The sequence below is a fragment of the Cariama cristata genome, unplaced genomic scaffold (assembly GCF_000690535.1).
Source record: "Cariama cristata isolate BGI_N322 unplaced genomic scaffold, ASM69053v1 scaffold687, whole genome shotgun sequence".
Classification (NCBI taxonomy): Eukaryota; Metazoa; Chordata; class Aves; order Cariamiformes; family Cariamidae; genus Cariama; species Cariama cristata.
Genome location: NW_009625832.1, coordinates 2,525 through 17,134, shown reverse-complemented (window position 1 = coordinate 17,134; position 14,610 = coordinate 2,525). Strand labels below are relative to the sequence as shown.

At 42.1% G+C, this 14,610-nt stretch overlaps 1 protein-coding gene across 1 annotated transcript; it reads left to right on the top strand.

Annotated features, from left to right (window-relative positions):
- Positions 1-6,213: 6,213 nt before the first annotated feature.
- On the top strand, positions 6,214-13,354 carry MGMT (O-6-methylguanine-DNA methyltransferase; the record flags this gene model as incomplete). Its single annotated transcript, XM_009703747.1, has 2 exons — positions 6,214-6,392; positions 13,223-13,354. Coding segments are annotated over 2 exons (311 nt in total), but the record flags the coding sequence as incomplete, so codon positions are not given.
- Positions 13,355-14,610: the final 1,256 nt, after the last annotated feature.

Here is a 14,610-nt window from a genome sequence, read left to right as displayed (position 1 = left end):
TGTTCAGAAAACTGTAGAAGAGATGGGACAAGGCTTGCACTGGGGCAGAAACGGGCACTGCAGGGTCTATGCAAGGACGGAGGTTCACCAGAGATGCTACGTTGGAGGGAGCAGTTAACGGGAGCTCTTGTCGGTGCTCCGTGCTGGGTTGGTTTGGGGTTTTTGAATTTTTGAACACTTAATGACATCTACTTGAATGGTTGCTAGTTCTGTAGTCAAAATGCACTGCAGTTGACCTTAATTTATCTACAGATAAATGCAGAACAAATGTAGAATGTTTTCTCTGTTGGGGAAAAATGCAACATGTTTTCAAGGAATATCACTCCTTTAGCTGTGCCACTGCAGTATGCGCTAGAAACACAACTTCATCGTCATGATCCATGGCGTAGGGCTGTGCTGGTGAGACGTACCGAAGTAAATAAATAAAACCATTAAAAAGTGTGGTAAGTCTGCAGCTGAGGTGTGCCGTCCATGACGGTTCGGTGGCTCTGCCCTGCGGAGGCTGGCGTTGAGCACCCACCTCTTACGCGGCGGGGAATCGACGGAGGGGTCCGGCTCCTCTTGGCCTGCAGTCTCACAGGGTCAGCTCTGAATGATATCAAGGCAATATGTTTTCAGGTATAAATGTTAATTTAGCCAATTAAATGCAATCATAAATAGGACCAAGTGTGGGAAACTGTTGCACGAGTCGGCTGAACGATGCAATTATAGAGTGATGGTGGGAAAGGATGGAGGGGGCACTTATCCCTTGCAAATGTTTATCTTGGAGGGGTGGGGAGAGACCTGAGATAGAGTCAAGCCTGGGCAAAGGTAAGAGTAGGAGATTTGAGCAAACTGCTAGTACGAGCTCAGACCGTGAACGTTAGGAGGAGAAAGAGATGCACAGGGTGTTGTATGTCTGTGCTCAGTAGCAGACCTGATGAACGAGTGAAGTTTACTCTGCAAGGAAGTTTTTGAGAAAAACTTTAAAAAAAAAATATGTTAGGCTGATGCTTTTGAGGCAGGAGATTTCCTTTAGATCTGCATCTTGTAAATGGAGTTGCCATGTTTTTAACTGAGGAATTTTTATCTAACTGTATATCCAAAATAACGGGCACAGAGGTGCTCTCGCAGGTCTTGGACTAACGAGGGGTGGAATTCAGGTAACTACTTGTCTAATCCCTCCATTATTTACTGTTAAAACAAAATAATATTTTGTTGGACCTTTTGCCACTTTTGATTTTATAAATATGTTTTTTTTTTTTACTATGAAGTTGATGATGGATTATATAACATCTGTAACAGATACTCTAAAATAATTAGATTATTTTTGCATCTTCATTCCTAAAGCTCAGTCGTTCAAAATGGCCAAGGTCTTTGCTTTAGTTCAGCTCTTTAGGCAATCGTAAAGGTAAAGTTTAACTTGATTATTTTCAGTTAGGCGCAGTCTTTCTCTGTAATGTATCAATATCATGCATGCAGACAGAAACAATTAAAGTTCATTGTCTTTTCTCAATGACTTTGGCAAGCTGATTGCAGCATCCCTGATTTTAAGCAATCCTTTGTTTATGTTGCGGTGAGGTGTTTAGACTATTTTACGGGATGCGGTATCACCGTACTGTCTAATCTATATTCCCAGTAATCCTCTAATAGCAACTAATAATTGCATTTTTTACCATAGAGTACCGATGGTCAGGGACTTGCAGCCATTGTAAAAGGGAAGAAAAGCATTTCTTGATCTGCCTCGTAACAAGAGCAAAAGATAATTAACCAGTTAAGAGACCGGGCAAGCATTTATCTTTTTCACATACCACTTGCTTGTTCAGTCTAGGGCAGGGTAGCAGTGATTGTTAGTACTCAGATTGCTGTTTAGGTGACATGCTTAATAGGGCTTTAACAGCCTGCTTAATAGTGAAGTAGGTTCAAAATTGCTAAAAATTAGCACTCTTGCTTGCGTTAACTGTTTACACAGTTGCCTGTTGTCAGTAAAAGGTCTTCAGTTTGAATATGAATCTCTTTTTCCAAGGTCCAAGAGCCAAATTAATTTTTCTGGATTAGATGGAAGCTCTTGTTGCTGTGGGAACTGCTGTTTTGTGGAGAAATTGGAGTATTTTTGAAGTATTACGCTTGATTTTTTTATTTTTTTTTACCAATAGTAGTAACAGTGAAAGCTGATAAGCATAAAAACAAACAAAAAGGTTGTCTATGTAGTACCCCAGACAGGCTGCAAAAAAGCTGTTGAGAAGGGGTGAGTATTTATAACTGTTTCTGTGCATTTGCAAAAAATCTTGAGGGGAAGGAAAAAAAAAAATCAAAAAAAAAAAAAAAAACAACCAACAAACAAACAAAAACCCCACACCAAACAGAAAAACTAAGATTCCCAGCAATCAGTGTTGAGGAGAAGGAAAGAAAATGGTCTGTCTTTAATCCCTCTTAATCGGAGGGATTAAAAAGATGTAAAATCAGATGTCAGGCTGTATCTTTTGAACCTCTCTTGCCCCAAGAACTGTGCGAGGAGGGGCAGGAGGGGACTGACGCTGGTAACTCTGCTCTGGCAGCACATTATTAGATGGTAGCGTGTGACATCACTTCTTTGTGCTAATTGCCACCTTCAATTACACCGTTAAAAGTTATGACACAGCTGGTGTTAAAGTAAACTTGATTTTCACTGTTATCCCCACGGATGTAACATATTTATATGGAGAACTAAAGTCTAGCAGGCTGTCGTGAGTGACCTCTGAAGCATTTAGGCATTAACAGCAGGTTCAGGGTGAGTCCCTTTTTTTAGGGGTTTTTAATTTTTCTGTAAATATTAATTTCAGATCAGTCCTGGCACATCCACTCTTGGCATAATGGTGCCTTGCTTTGCTAATTTACCACGCACTTGGCAGGGCTGATAGTAATGCACAATTACGAGGTTTTTTGACCAGCGAGTAATGCAAGGGTGATGTCTGTAGGAGGAAGACATCCAAGAAGTCATTCACCCATCGCCTGTCCTTAAACAGGGGTTGTTCAGCCAGGAGAGGAGAAGGCTCCGGGGAGACTTTATTGTAGCCTTTCAGTACTTAAAGGGGGCTTATAAGAAAGATGAGGACAGATTTTTTAGTAGGGTCTGTAGCAATAGGACAAGGGGTGATGGTTTTAAACTAAAAGAGAGTAGATTCAGACTAGATAGAAGGAAGAAACTGTTTACGCTTAGGGTGGTGAAACACTGGCAGAGGTTGCCCAGAGAGGTGGTAGATGCCTCATCCCTGGAGACATTCAAGGCCAGGTTGGATGGGGCTCTGAGCAACCTGATGGAGTTGAAGATGTCCCTCCTTATAGGAGGGGGATTGGACTGGATGATCTTTAAGGGTCCCTTCCAACCCAAACCATTGTATGATTCCATAAAGCCCTCCCAACTCTCCCAGAAAATGAAACCCACGAAACCCCCCCCAACTACCTTTGTGGTCCCTGGGTGCCATGGATGCGGCAGCCAGAGGTGGGAATGGGTCTTCAGGGCTGGGGAGACTTGGAAACTGAAGTCGGTCGCAGGTCTCTCCCTTCTCCATCCCTCAGTCCACCTTCACCCCCGCCTTCCCAGCGCAGCTCCAGCTGCCAGTGGGAATCGGTGAGGTGTGCATCTGGCAAATTATTGATCGCTTAAATGGGAAATAGCATCTGGCAACCCTGGTTGCTCTCTGTTGGCCATAACACATGTTCTTTGGCAAGAGGGGAGTCCAGAGCCTGCTCACCTGGAGGGAGTGCGTCCAATGTGTGCCGCAGGGGGGTGCGGAGGAAGGAGAAAGCCTCTGATATTCACGTCCTTGTGATGTGGTTCAGTTCTGCCATTGCTCTGCTGGCATCTGCCACTCCGCAATGACGTGGGCATCCTCAGCTCGCGGAGTTATGAAGTGTTTTCACGTAACGAGAGAATTTGTGTGTGTTAATTTTTATGTGCGTATTTTACAGCGCTTTATAACGATATTTAACGGCATAAAATGTTGGCACACGCTGAAAATTGGTGAAAGTTCAGCCATCTAATTTGGGCAGGTTATGCTTACAGGCACTCACACTTGCAGACAGTTTAATAACAGTATTTGGCACTGTCTCTTAGAGCTGCTTAAACTAATTAATGCATTTGCTCCCTACAGGATGAAATTGAGTTTTCAGATATATTTATAAAATGATGTGCATGATTGCTAAATATTTCATTCTTTTGAACTATAACGTCAAGTGTTTTATGTGGGTGCAGAGACAGTATATATTCTCCCATGAAAAATGTACAGTGGCTCTGGAAAGAGGATAATCTGCCCCTGCTTGTCAGAAGAGGATAATCTCTGTCCCTCTTTTAGCATGTTAAAAGGCACTCAATAATTTGGACATCTCTTGGCACGGTTGTGCTATTGCTGCCGGGGGGGCTCTGGAGCTGCCCCGTCCTCCTGCAGCCACTCAGTGCTCCGGCACGCTCTGCACCCGCTTCTCCTCTTGTTCCTACAAGTTTCAGAAAGTTATGGGTCCGCCACCTCCCCTGCCAAAAATGAGGGCAAAAAAGGGGATTTTTTGGGCTCGGGCCCCGGCGACGTGCAGTCACTGTGTTTCATTCATTTCAAAGATGACATCAGGCAATGATTCCGCGAGGCCCCTGAGTAGGTGAGGTTAACACTAATCTTGCGGGCTTAAAAAGGTTAAAAAAATAATAAGTAACAATTTGATTTGAAATAAACCTTTCTGAAGAAATCACAGTAAACAAAATCTGTTTGCCTAAGGAAACCCTCCTAGCAATCAGCTAGTAACACAACTGCTTGTGCTAATGAACCCAAAGCTGTTAATGTGGTTTCTTCAGTTAAATTGATTCATGAATTTTGAAGAGAACATTATCTAATGAATTTTCTTTGAATAGAAAGCAATTAAAAGGACAAATCAGTCTGATTAACCCCAAAGTCACCCTACTGCCACAAATGGTGTACAGTTTGAAATTATATCATAAAAAACTAGAGCAGATTTGCTATCTCTTTGCCCTCTACTAATCCATGTAAATTAATGAACAACAAAGTTAATTTCTTTGATGACCCTTTTCTCGTATCACCTGGATTATGCTGATGTTTAATTTGCTTAATGTTATAATAAAGACTAAACAGATTTTTTCAATGAAGTGATTATCATTCCCTTCAGTTAAGAAGTGATTTTTATTATTTAACACACACATAATGGTGTATGGGTTTTCTTTAAGAACAAAATCACATTTTGCTATGTTCCTATGTAACGTAATCAATGTCTATTTTGACAACTAAAGAAAGCAAATGTTTTTAATCAGTTTGTTTCTTTGCCAAAGCAGGAGACTGAAGCTCTCAGCTGGGGAAAGGTGTCTCTTTTCCTTTTTTTTTTCCTTTTTTTTTTTTCTTTTTTTTTTTTCTTCTTTTATTCACCAGCTCACTCCTCTCAGTAAGTTATTCACTAGTTAGATCTTCAAAGCTTTTACAAGTGCCTTGGAAGAGCAGTAGGTGTTCAACCCAACTAAAATCCGAACGCGACTGTCGGTTTTCCTTTTGTAAAATAATCCTGGCTTGGCAAGGTAAAACCCTGAGATGCAGCAAGAAAACTGGTCCTAATGCATTTGCTTATTCATTATTTCAGCAATTGAAACACTTAGAAGCAATTTGCTGGTGAATTAAAATTAAAATAATGGAAGATACTTTTTTTTTTTAACAGAGCCCTGTATCATTAAGGATGTGCCGTACATTCAAGGTCACAGCTAGTCCTTACATTTTGTAATGTCTGCAATGCTGAGCAGTAGCTTGGGGGTCTCGACTATAAAATGCAGTCAGGCAGGATAATACCAGGTCCGCTGGCTCTAGGGCTTCTTCTGCCGCGTGTCCCAGCTGAAGTTGGAAATTAGCTGGAGATACGAGGGCTTTGTAAAATAGGTAGAGCCGGTTATTTCTTCCTTTTTTAATTTGACTCTATGCTAATTTATACTCTGCCAATTTAATGGAAAAACCACATTGTATGAGTTAACAGGATAATTGTACTTGAAGCAAATTAAAAATATAGGAAAATCAAAGCCTTAAATCCTTTTTTATAGTGATCGGTTACTTGAAGCGCTCTTTCTAATAATCATGTATTTAAATGTAGTAATATGGGATACAATAACAGGACAGCGCATCGGGGCTGTTTAAATTCAAATTAGAAAGCTGATATTGAGACTCGTGCTTTGCGTTGGGTTTTTTGAATGTTTCATCTCGGTTGTTTCAGCCACGCATACGAGCAGTCCTCGCTTCATCTTCTTTGCAGATTCGTTCACCAGACAAGTGCTGTGGACCCTGTTGAGAGACGTGAAGTTCGGGGAGGCCGTTTCCTACAAGCAATTAGCAGACCTCGCAGGCAACGGCAGAGCGGCGAGAGCGGTGGGAGGAGCGATGAGGACCAATCCTGTAAGTTCACGTCAACTTTTAAATAAAGTTGATGGAAGATGGTGGATTTAGAGAGCTTTGTGGGCTAAATGTCATTAGATTAAATTTATCTGCTATGAAAACTGGTCTACCATGAGTAATAAGGTCAGTAAGTGTTTTTAATCAGCAATAATGCACGACCTAGTTTAATGTGATTTATTCCCTACCATTTATGGTGTTAGATGTGAAAGAGAAACACTTCTTTTAATTCATCAGCCTCTACGCCTTTTGTTGTTCTCAAACGTTCGTATGTATTCTTAGGCGAGGGAAGTCTTTTTTCCCCCGACACGGACCTCATTTTGAGAGGGTGTGAGTGGCTTTGGTGGTGTTAACAGCCGTCCGTCCTCTCTGGCATGGATACGTTTCTGAAAATGTGGAAGAGGAGGGATTTTAAATCATGTAGGTACACGTTTGAATCAAATTGCTAATTGTCAATATGTTTTTTTACCCCATGCCCTTCAAACCAGCTGTAAATGGCATTTCTCACGCCTGAATTTGAGCCAACCGGAGGGAGCAGCGCTCTATGTTAGGCCTGTCGATTCAGGAAAAACAGTAGAATACTTGGTGTCTGTCTGTCTGCCAGTAATTCTCTTTTTAGTTGTCCAGGTTTAGATTCCCAGGTGTATTTACCCACCTGAATCACACCGATGGGTGTCAATGAAGTTGGTGAGGGTCAGTGGGTCGTGTATCCTAGCGTGGCTGGGTTTGGATCCCATCGGAGCAGCCCCATCCTGAACCGGAGGGTTTCTGGGCTGGAATGGATGTACCTGCGCTGCGCCAGGAGGGAGGAGGCAGCTTGGTTCCCTAAACCCACAGCATTTGGGCTTTGGACTGCAAAAGTCTCAGCTGCAGGATTAGACCTCAGGTGGTTGTAGGGGAAGAGGGGGCTCCCAGCAGCCCTGGACGTGGTGGTGGGATGCGCTGGTGGGCACGGGCTGCGTGGGACTGGTGCTGTGGCCGGCTGGCTCCCGTGCCAAGGAAAGGACAAGCTGGTAAAGAGAACGCCACTATCTCTCTCTTCACACATTCATTCCCTTTCTACTTGCCTTTAGAAAAAGAAAAAACTTTTATTTCTATTAATATCGCTGTGGCCTTTTTTGGCCATTCTTCATTACCACTTGCCCTGAGCAACATGTGTCTTTCCATACACAAATTCCTCTCCTTTTCTCTAGCATTATACCTGCTGTAATCTTTGACCTCCTCTGTTGTTTTTACGTTCAGTGCTCTCAGTATTTTCTTTAATAAGGTACATACATACGAGACTGCAACGTGTAGTTGCAAAGTGGGTTAAACAGTCTGTTTTCACAACAGAGGAATAATAAAGGTGAGGGCGTTTTGCAGTGCCACATATTATCTTTATATTTCACCTCATTTGTAAAATCAACCTGCACATTATGCGTAGTCAACCTGCATATTACGGCTCATAGGTCTGAAGGACCATGTAAAGATTTACATGGGAAATAAGAGAAACATAGTGAAGAGGTGCTCATGCTGAAGTGCAAAAGGAGTGTGTGTGTGTTTGCCTGTGGAATACGCATGAAGTTGCAGATTGACTACAGGAGATGTGTAGTGACCAAAATGTGTTTTGGAATGGGCAGGGCTCTCATTTTTTTTTATATAATCAGCTTTCTATTACAAAATATTGAGGCGGTATTATATTAATATAGCTCTATTTTCCCTAAAGCTATAGACATTATTATCTATAATATGCTAAAAAATTTTCTGCTGGGGACAGAAAACACTGCAGCCATAGTATGGGATGGGAAATAACAATAATAAGATAGGGCCCCGTTTAAAAAAAAATTGCAGTAGCTTTGCTGTATATTCTCAGAACTATTTTCATCCTTCCTCACAGGGGAAAAAGCAGGAATTTTCACACCACAACCTGCTGTTACTGCTACTTTGGATGCTGCTGCTCCACTGCAGCCTGAGGGCAAAGCTGGGTACATTTCTAGGCGATAGCAATTACATATCCTTTTGCACAACACTATATTGTTATTCTTTGAGAACTGTTTCCTGTAGGTTTGCATTGTGTTGCCTTATCTTAATGTACACCATATTATATTGGAAAGCGTTCCATCATATTAAAATAGTTTGTATTGTCAAGTACAATACAGCGTATTGACGAAACGTAGCTTTACACTGTTTATGTGAACTGTTTCATAGGAAAAATCTGATACACGCTTAAAATATCAGGGTGTGCTTCTTTATTGAGCTGAGAAGCTTAAACCCATTAGACGTTACGTGAGTTTCTGTGGTAGTGTGCTACCTGCGTAGAATCGTAGGAGACCCGTGAACCTTGTGCGTGTATAAACACACTTGCAGTCTGTTTATCAGATGAGATATTGAGCTTTGAATCTAACTAAACAGTTCATTAAACTGAACACGTCATCTGGACTGCAGCATCGTTAACGTATCAGCGCAGAATGCAAAGGGCTGTGCTGTTAACAACTGCTACACCTGCAGCGCGAGCTTTAGGGTATAAATACTGGTTTTGAGGAGCAATTGCTTCGAAATTGTTGCAGAAATGCGATGTTTTGTTAAGCAGCAGATTAGTGATTTTTGTTCGCAGGAGAGAAGCTGACGCTAGTGAATACTTGTATTGCGAATGTGAGGCAAAAGCGAATACTTCTGTTAATGATTGCTGCAGAAGCTGTGCAAAATAGCAAAGTCATAATATGTTAGCACCTTGAGATGCTTCCTGTGATTTAAAGGACTAAATTATAAATGTGATGACTAATCATAAACATGATTTAATGAGGACAGTGATAACAGTAAAAATAAGCATTTGAAATAAACCTGAGCCTGGCATCGCATTGCTCCTCAAACGTGTTGATAAAATTGCGAGTCTCACCTTTTCCCCCAAAGTGCCAGAACGCTTCTCCCTTCTACAAATCAGGGATTGGTCTTTAATTTTGGTAGTGTGCATTCCACAGGTTTCCCTTTGTAGTTGACTTGCTTCCCATAATTCATACGGTGCCCTTCAACTTCATGTGAAGGTGAAATAGGTGCCAGCAGCAGCTGAAAGATGTGGTGTCTTTGCCTCCATTTATGCCAAGGATATGGTGGGGATGGCTCACCTTTTGCAAGAGAAACTTCAAATAGTTTACTGTGGTTCACATTGATTGCAAGGTCTGTGGTCCTCAAAGGGAACCCATAAAGTTCAATTAAAAATCTCATTAGACTAGTATAGGAGGATCAAAAAGAAATCACAGAGACTCATGGGAAATGGCAAATGTTGGGCTGATTAGTCCAAGGCCATCCTAAATGACTGTTCTGTGCCTTAAATAAGACATCTTCAGCGGTCTGTTAACGGCAGTCATACGTTGTTTTTTATATTCTCTCCGACGGTGTTATTGTGGAGGCTAGAGCCCAGCTAAATGTCCAGCTCGGTGCTAGTATCCATCTATCCTAAGTCAAGGGTATTATTCAGCCAAAATGTTTTAAACATTGGAGGTTGGAAGGAGTAACCGTGCATTTATGAGAAGATCATGAAGTACGGATTTGACACGTTGCGGACACAGAAAACTACTTGTGCATTAATTCCTTTGGTGGCTGGCAATAACCCGGGACCCATGCTGGGTCACAGTACCGTATTTGTTTCTGTCGGGGAAGAGAGGGAGAAAAAGCAATAGGACGCCAGCAAACCGAAAGATTATTTTTTGCAAAGTGTGATTCTTGTTGTATGTTACAAGGCGATGTTTCAGCTGTTTCCATTAGGGCCCGGCTGATCTGGTTTTGACAGTTTGGCAGTTTCTGGCGGTCTCCAGCCCATCAGCAGTATAATGGGACGGTCGGGTTTGCGTTGCCTCGGATTGAAAACTCTTAACGAGCGGAGCGCCGCGGCGGAGCACCGCTCCGCTCCAGCCTCAGACGGAATTTGCTAAATGCAGTTCAAAGGCGATCAATACCTTGTGCAGGGAGTTTTTTTCCCCCCACCTTTTTTCTAAACAAACGCATTATCGAGGAGTTAGTTTATTCACAGATTGCCACGAGCGTTAATGACCGCCCCAGTCTTGTTCTGCCAGTCACCCAGATGGCTGTTGATAAAGATTTAGCATCATGTTCTGAGTGTCAGGGCTGTCAGTAGTGCTGAACCATTTGACCAGAAGAAAAAACGCACAGGGAGCTATTGATTACAGCTTCTCAGTGTCACTTGTTCACCAGGATTTAGGTATTGATGAGGCTGCGAGTGAAAACAAGCTCTTTCCCTTGTGGGCCTCTACCCAGAAGAACAAAAGCAAAGTTGGAGAAAATATTCAGCTGGTGCCCGAATCAGAGGGACTCCGTTATTGATCCGAGGGCCCCTTCATGTTATTTTTGTTGGAGACAAATCTATGGGTTTGGAAGTTTTATAGCGTTTGAGGTAGGGTCTGTGTAAGTGATGGATTCGTGTATTAGATGAATTAGATTTCACAGCATGAAGAGTTCAGCGGAGCTATAGTATTATGAGCTGCTTGGTTATTGATAAAAATTACATTAAATGTAGCCAAGGCATTAAAGCTCCAGCCTAGGGTAGTACTCCCTCTAAAATGTCCTTAGGGCCCTAATAAATTTTAGCAGGTTTAATTATTTTAGTAGTCTGAAAGTTGTCACCACAATTGAGCCACACTGAAGCAATATTCAATATTTTTAAATTACAGCGCTGATGCAGCCTTTGTACCGCATTTTCTTTTCCATCCGATGCTGTGGAGGGTGACGTACGGGCGCTTGCGTGTGTTAGGACAAACTCAGTATGAAATTCTTTATTTCGGGCCTGGAAAAAGCTACATTTATTTCCTACCCTCCTCTTCTTGCTTGATGGTAAGCCACTTATCCCTGCGTTCGTGAACGGGTCCTGCACCGACCCAGGGATCATCCAAGACCCTGCGCGGTGTGCCAGCTCACACCACCTGAAAATAAAGTCCTTTTTTTCCTCCACTTAGGCACACCTTCCATCTTCTTGCACAGTTCAGTAGGAGAAGTCATTGATTTATCCCCCTGACAAAATCCCCCAGTACATGAACCCCCTCCAGTTCAAGTGTCTTTGCACCATCTCAGCAGCCGCAGGGAATTGGCTCAGAAAGTTTTGGCCCCTGTCCTTAGCAAGATTTATAGCCTTACCATCAAAATATGCTGATTTACTGTATATATTTTTAAAGAATTGCAAATTAACCGTGGAGATTTTTTGCCGTCTATTATTATGACTTCTTGTGGCTTTGTCACTCCAGAAAATCTGTCTGCAGTAACTCGTGCACGTGGATTGTAAAGACGGAGAAATCCCCAAACAGAAAAACACTTGCAAACAACAACTTCTCTAAAGAAGTCATAAAACAAGCGCGGGATGGCATGGTATGGAGTAAAGATTTTATTGATACTCACTGGAGTTGTCGCGGATGTGTAATTCACTTGTGGCACTGCCAACTCCAAACAAAGCAGCTATTATAACCTTTTTTTTGTTAAACCTTGATTAACAATAAGCACCTATATGTATTCCTGTTTAACGTGATAGCCTGTGGGCTGAGATTGAGACTTTAGATTTCAGCCTTTGAAATCACTGAACAAAACCAAAAGAACCCCAAAAAAACAATTTATAAGGGTCTGGCCAGTAGTTGTTCCGCTACTTTGGCATTTGTGTGTCCCAGACTCAAATACGAGCACAGCTTGAACTGTGCTGAAATAACTATTAAAAGGGATTAAAACAAGTCAGTGTAAAGTACGTCACTTATCTGACTCTCTCTATATAAATAAATTATACTTTTTGACTTAAAATATCCAAATTTGTGAAAACTGCACTTTTTAGTGAGTTATTGTTTTCACAGCTCTATGATTGCAATCAAATTACTATGCAGTTACCAAAACACATATGGTGTGATTAGAGATAACGTATTGCATTTTTTATGGTGTGTACTTCAACTATGATAATCACCTGTAATAAAAAATTAAAAAAAACCCCACCTTTATGTACTTCTCTACATTATCAGTCTATTATGTAACTTCTTGCATTGATTTTTCAGAATCCGTGACATTTGGCTATAAATGATACAAAGTAGAAGGCATGAGGAAAAAAGTTCTTAAATTGGTTAGGTGTGAATTAAATCTCTCCTGTTGTGGGTTTTAAAAATTCACAACCCATTTTGGATTGACTTGCTGTTAAATAATAAATAGCGACTTGTTCTTATATAGAATTTTTCAGCAGTGCACGTAGAGGTGCTATAGGAAGAGGAGGAGATCTGCCGAGGCAGCTGGGGCTCGGGAATCTCGCTCCTGGAAGTGCTGTTTTCAGTGGTCTGGGGTTTTTTTCCAGAAAGACATCCTCTTCTAATCCAGGGATGGCGACTGATAGTCGTCCTGTACCTCCTTGCTATCCTCGTGTGCGTTTTGGGTCTGCGAGGCTTCGTCACCCGCCCTGGGCTCTGAGGTCTCGACGGCTGGCGTGGGGCAGGAAAATCGACTTCTTGCGGAGAAGTTTTTATATATGGGATTTCCTTAGATCCGTTTTACCCTTTTAAGACTTAGCATCATTTTTATGTAATAAAATTTCTGTCCATACATATTTTTTCCCAAGATCTAGGTTGGTTTTCAGAGCCTGTGATGAGCACCTTTTCGGCATTGTAGCAGCTCAACCGGGACCACGGCTGCGGTGCTGCCACTGCCCCGTCCCCCTCGGGCACGGCCGGCCCTGTGCCCTCGGGGGTCCTTCAGTCCCTGGCCCTGCTGCCCTGGGGGCAGACGACTCCTGGTTTAGCGGTGGGTTTACGGGAGTCTTCCCCAGCCGTCGCTCCCCTTTGCCTCACCCTTTGCTCCTTTCCTTATTTTTGTGTGTTTTGCAGATCCCAATTATAATCCCGTGCCACAGGGTGATTCGCAGCAGTGGGCAGAGCGGCAACTACGGAGGAGGAAACCTTATGAAAGAGTGGCTTTTGTCGCACGAGAAGCTCCAGAAAGAGAAGTTAGCATATTGATGCAGCTGAGCCACGGCTGCTAACCAGCCAAGACATACAACCGCGGATACTTGGCGTATAACAAGCTCTCAGAGCACCCAGCAGAATTCAGAAAAATGGTAAATATTTGAGCGACATATAAATATAATGCAACATCCAAAGTGAAATGTGCGGTGGCACCGCTATATTAAAAAAGCGGGATGCGTCCTGAGGGATGCAGCTCGTCTGCCCTTTCTTGTTTTTACATTTTACAGCAGAATGAGTACAGCGGTCCAGGCCTGTTGTGCATGGATTTTGTTCCCATCTCCCATCCTGTTTTGTTCTATTTTTAATGTCCATTAAAGCACGGATAAGGACATGGCACATGTGAGGTGCATCTCGCCTGTGCTCGCTCCTGCCCAGCCTGGCACACTCGGCCCCGCCAGCCTCCTGCCCGGGACTCCCCTCACCTCTTTGGTGCCTTGAAATGGTGGTGGGTGGAAACGGGAGGTAACGGAGCGCATTGAGATGTGTTCAGAAGCAAGCAGCTGTTGAATTGCTTGTTCCCTGCCTTTCTTGCCGGATTGCGAGAGATGGGAATAAAAATTTTTGCATTTGCAAATGATGCAAAAAGCAGGCAGAGGAGAAGCTGCTGACAAATTGTATTAAAAGTATATGTTAAATAAGCAGTTTGATTAGCGCAGCTTGGGAAGAATATTGAAAAGCTTATCATAGTTGCATCTTTATCAGCAGCACATTTCCTTTTATCATTTGATTATTTTTTCCCTTTAGATTTTTGCATTTCTGTGTTATGCAAAGCTTTATTTCCCATAGCCTCTCTGTAGAAAGGATTGAAGTATTCAGGAGATATTAAAGCTAAATTTTGAGGTGGTTTAAGCTGGGTTCTCTGCAAATGTGAGCCACCAGAAGCTGAAATTTTCAGTATGGGAATCGTAAATCGTAACATGGAAATACTGATTTTTTTATGTGTTTTATCATATTTTCATAGATGCCTCTTTAGAAAGGCTATTGCTAACCAAAAAATTCTTGTGTTACGATGCGTTAGTTAATATAGTGTTATTGATACCTCAGAACTACTTCAATAAAAAAACTGCTTTGCATGTGCAAGTCTCTTTGTGTATGTTTATAAATAAAACACAGTATGTGATATATGGAGAAAATAAACTATACCCAACTGTACAATATAAAGCTGTATTTTTATCAAGGGTTTCTGGTGGCAATATAAACCACGAAAGCAAAGCTCAAGTGGTTTGTACGTGTCACCAGAACCCTGAGAT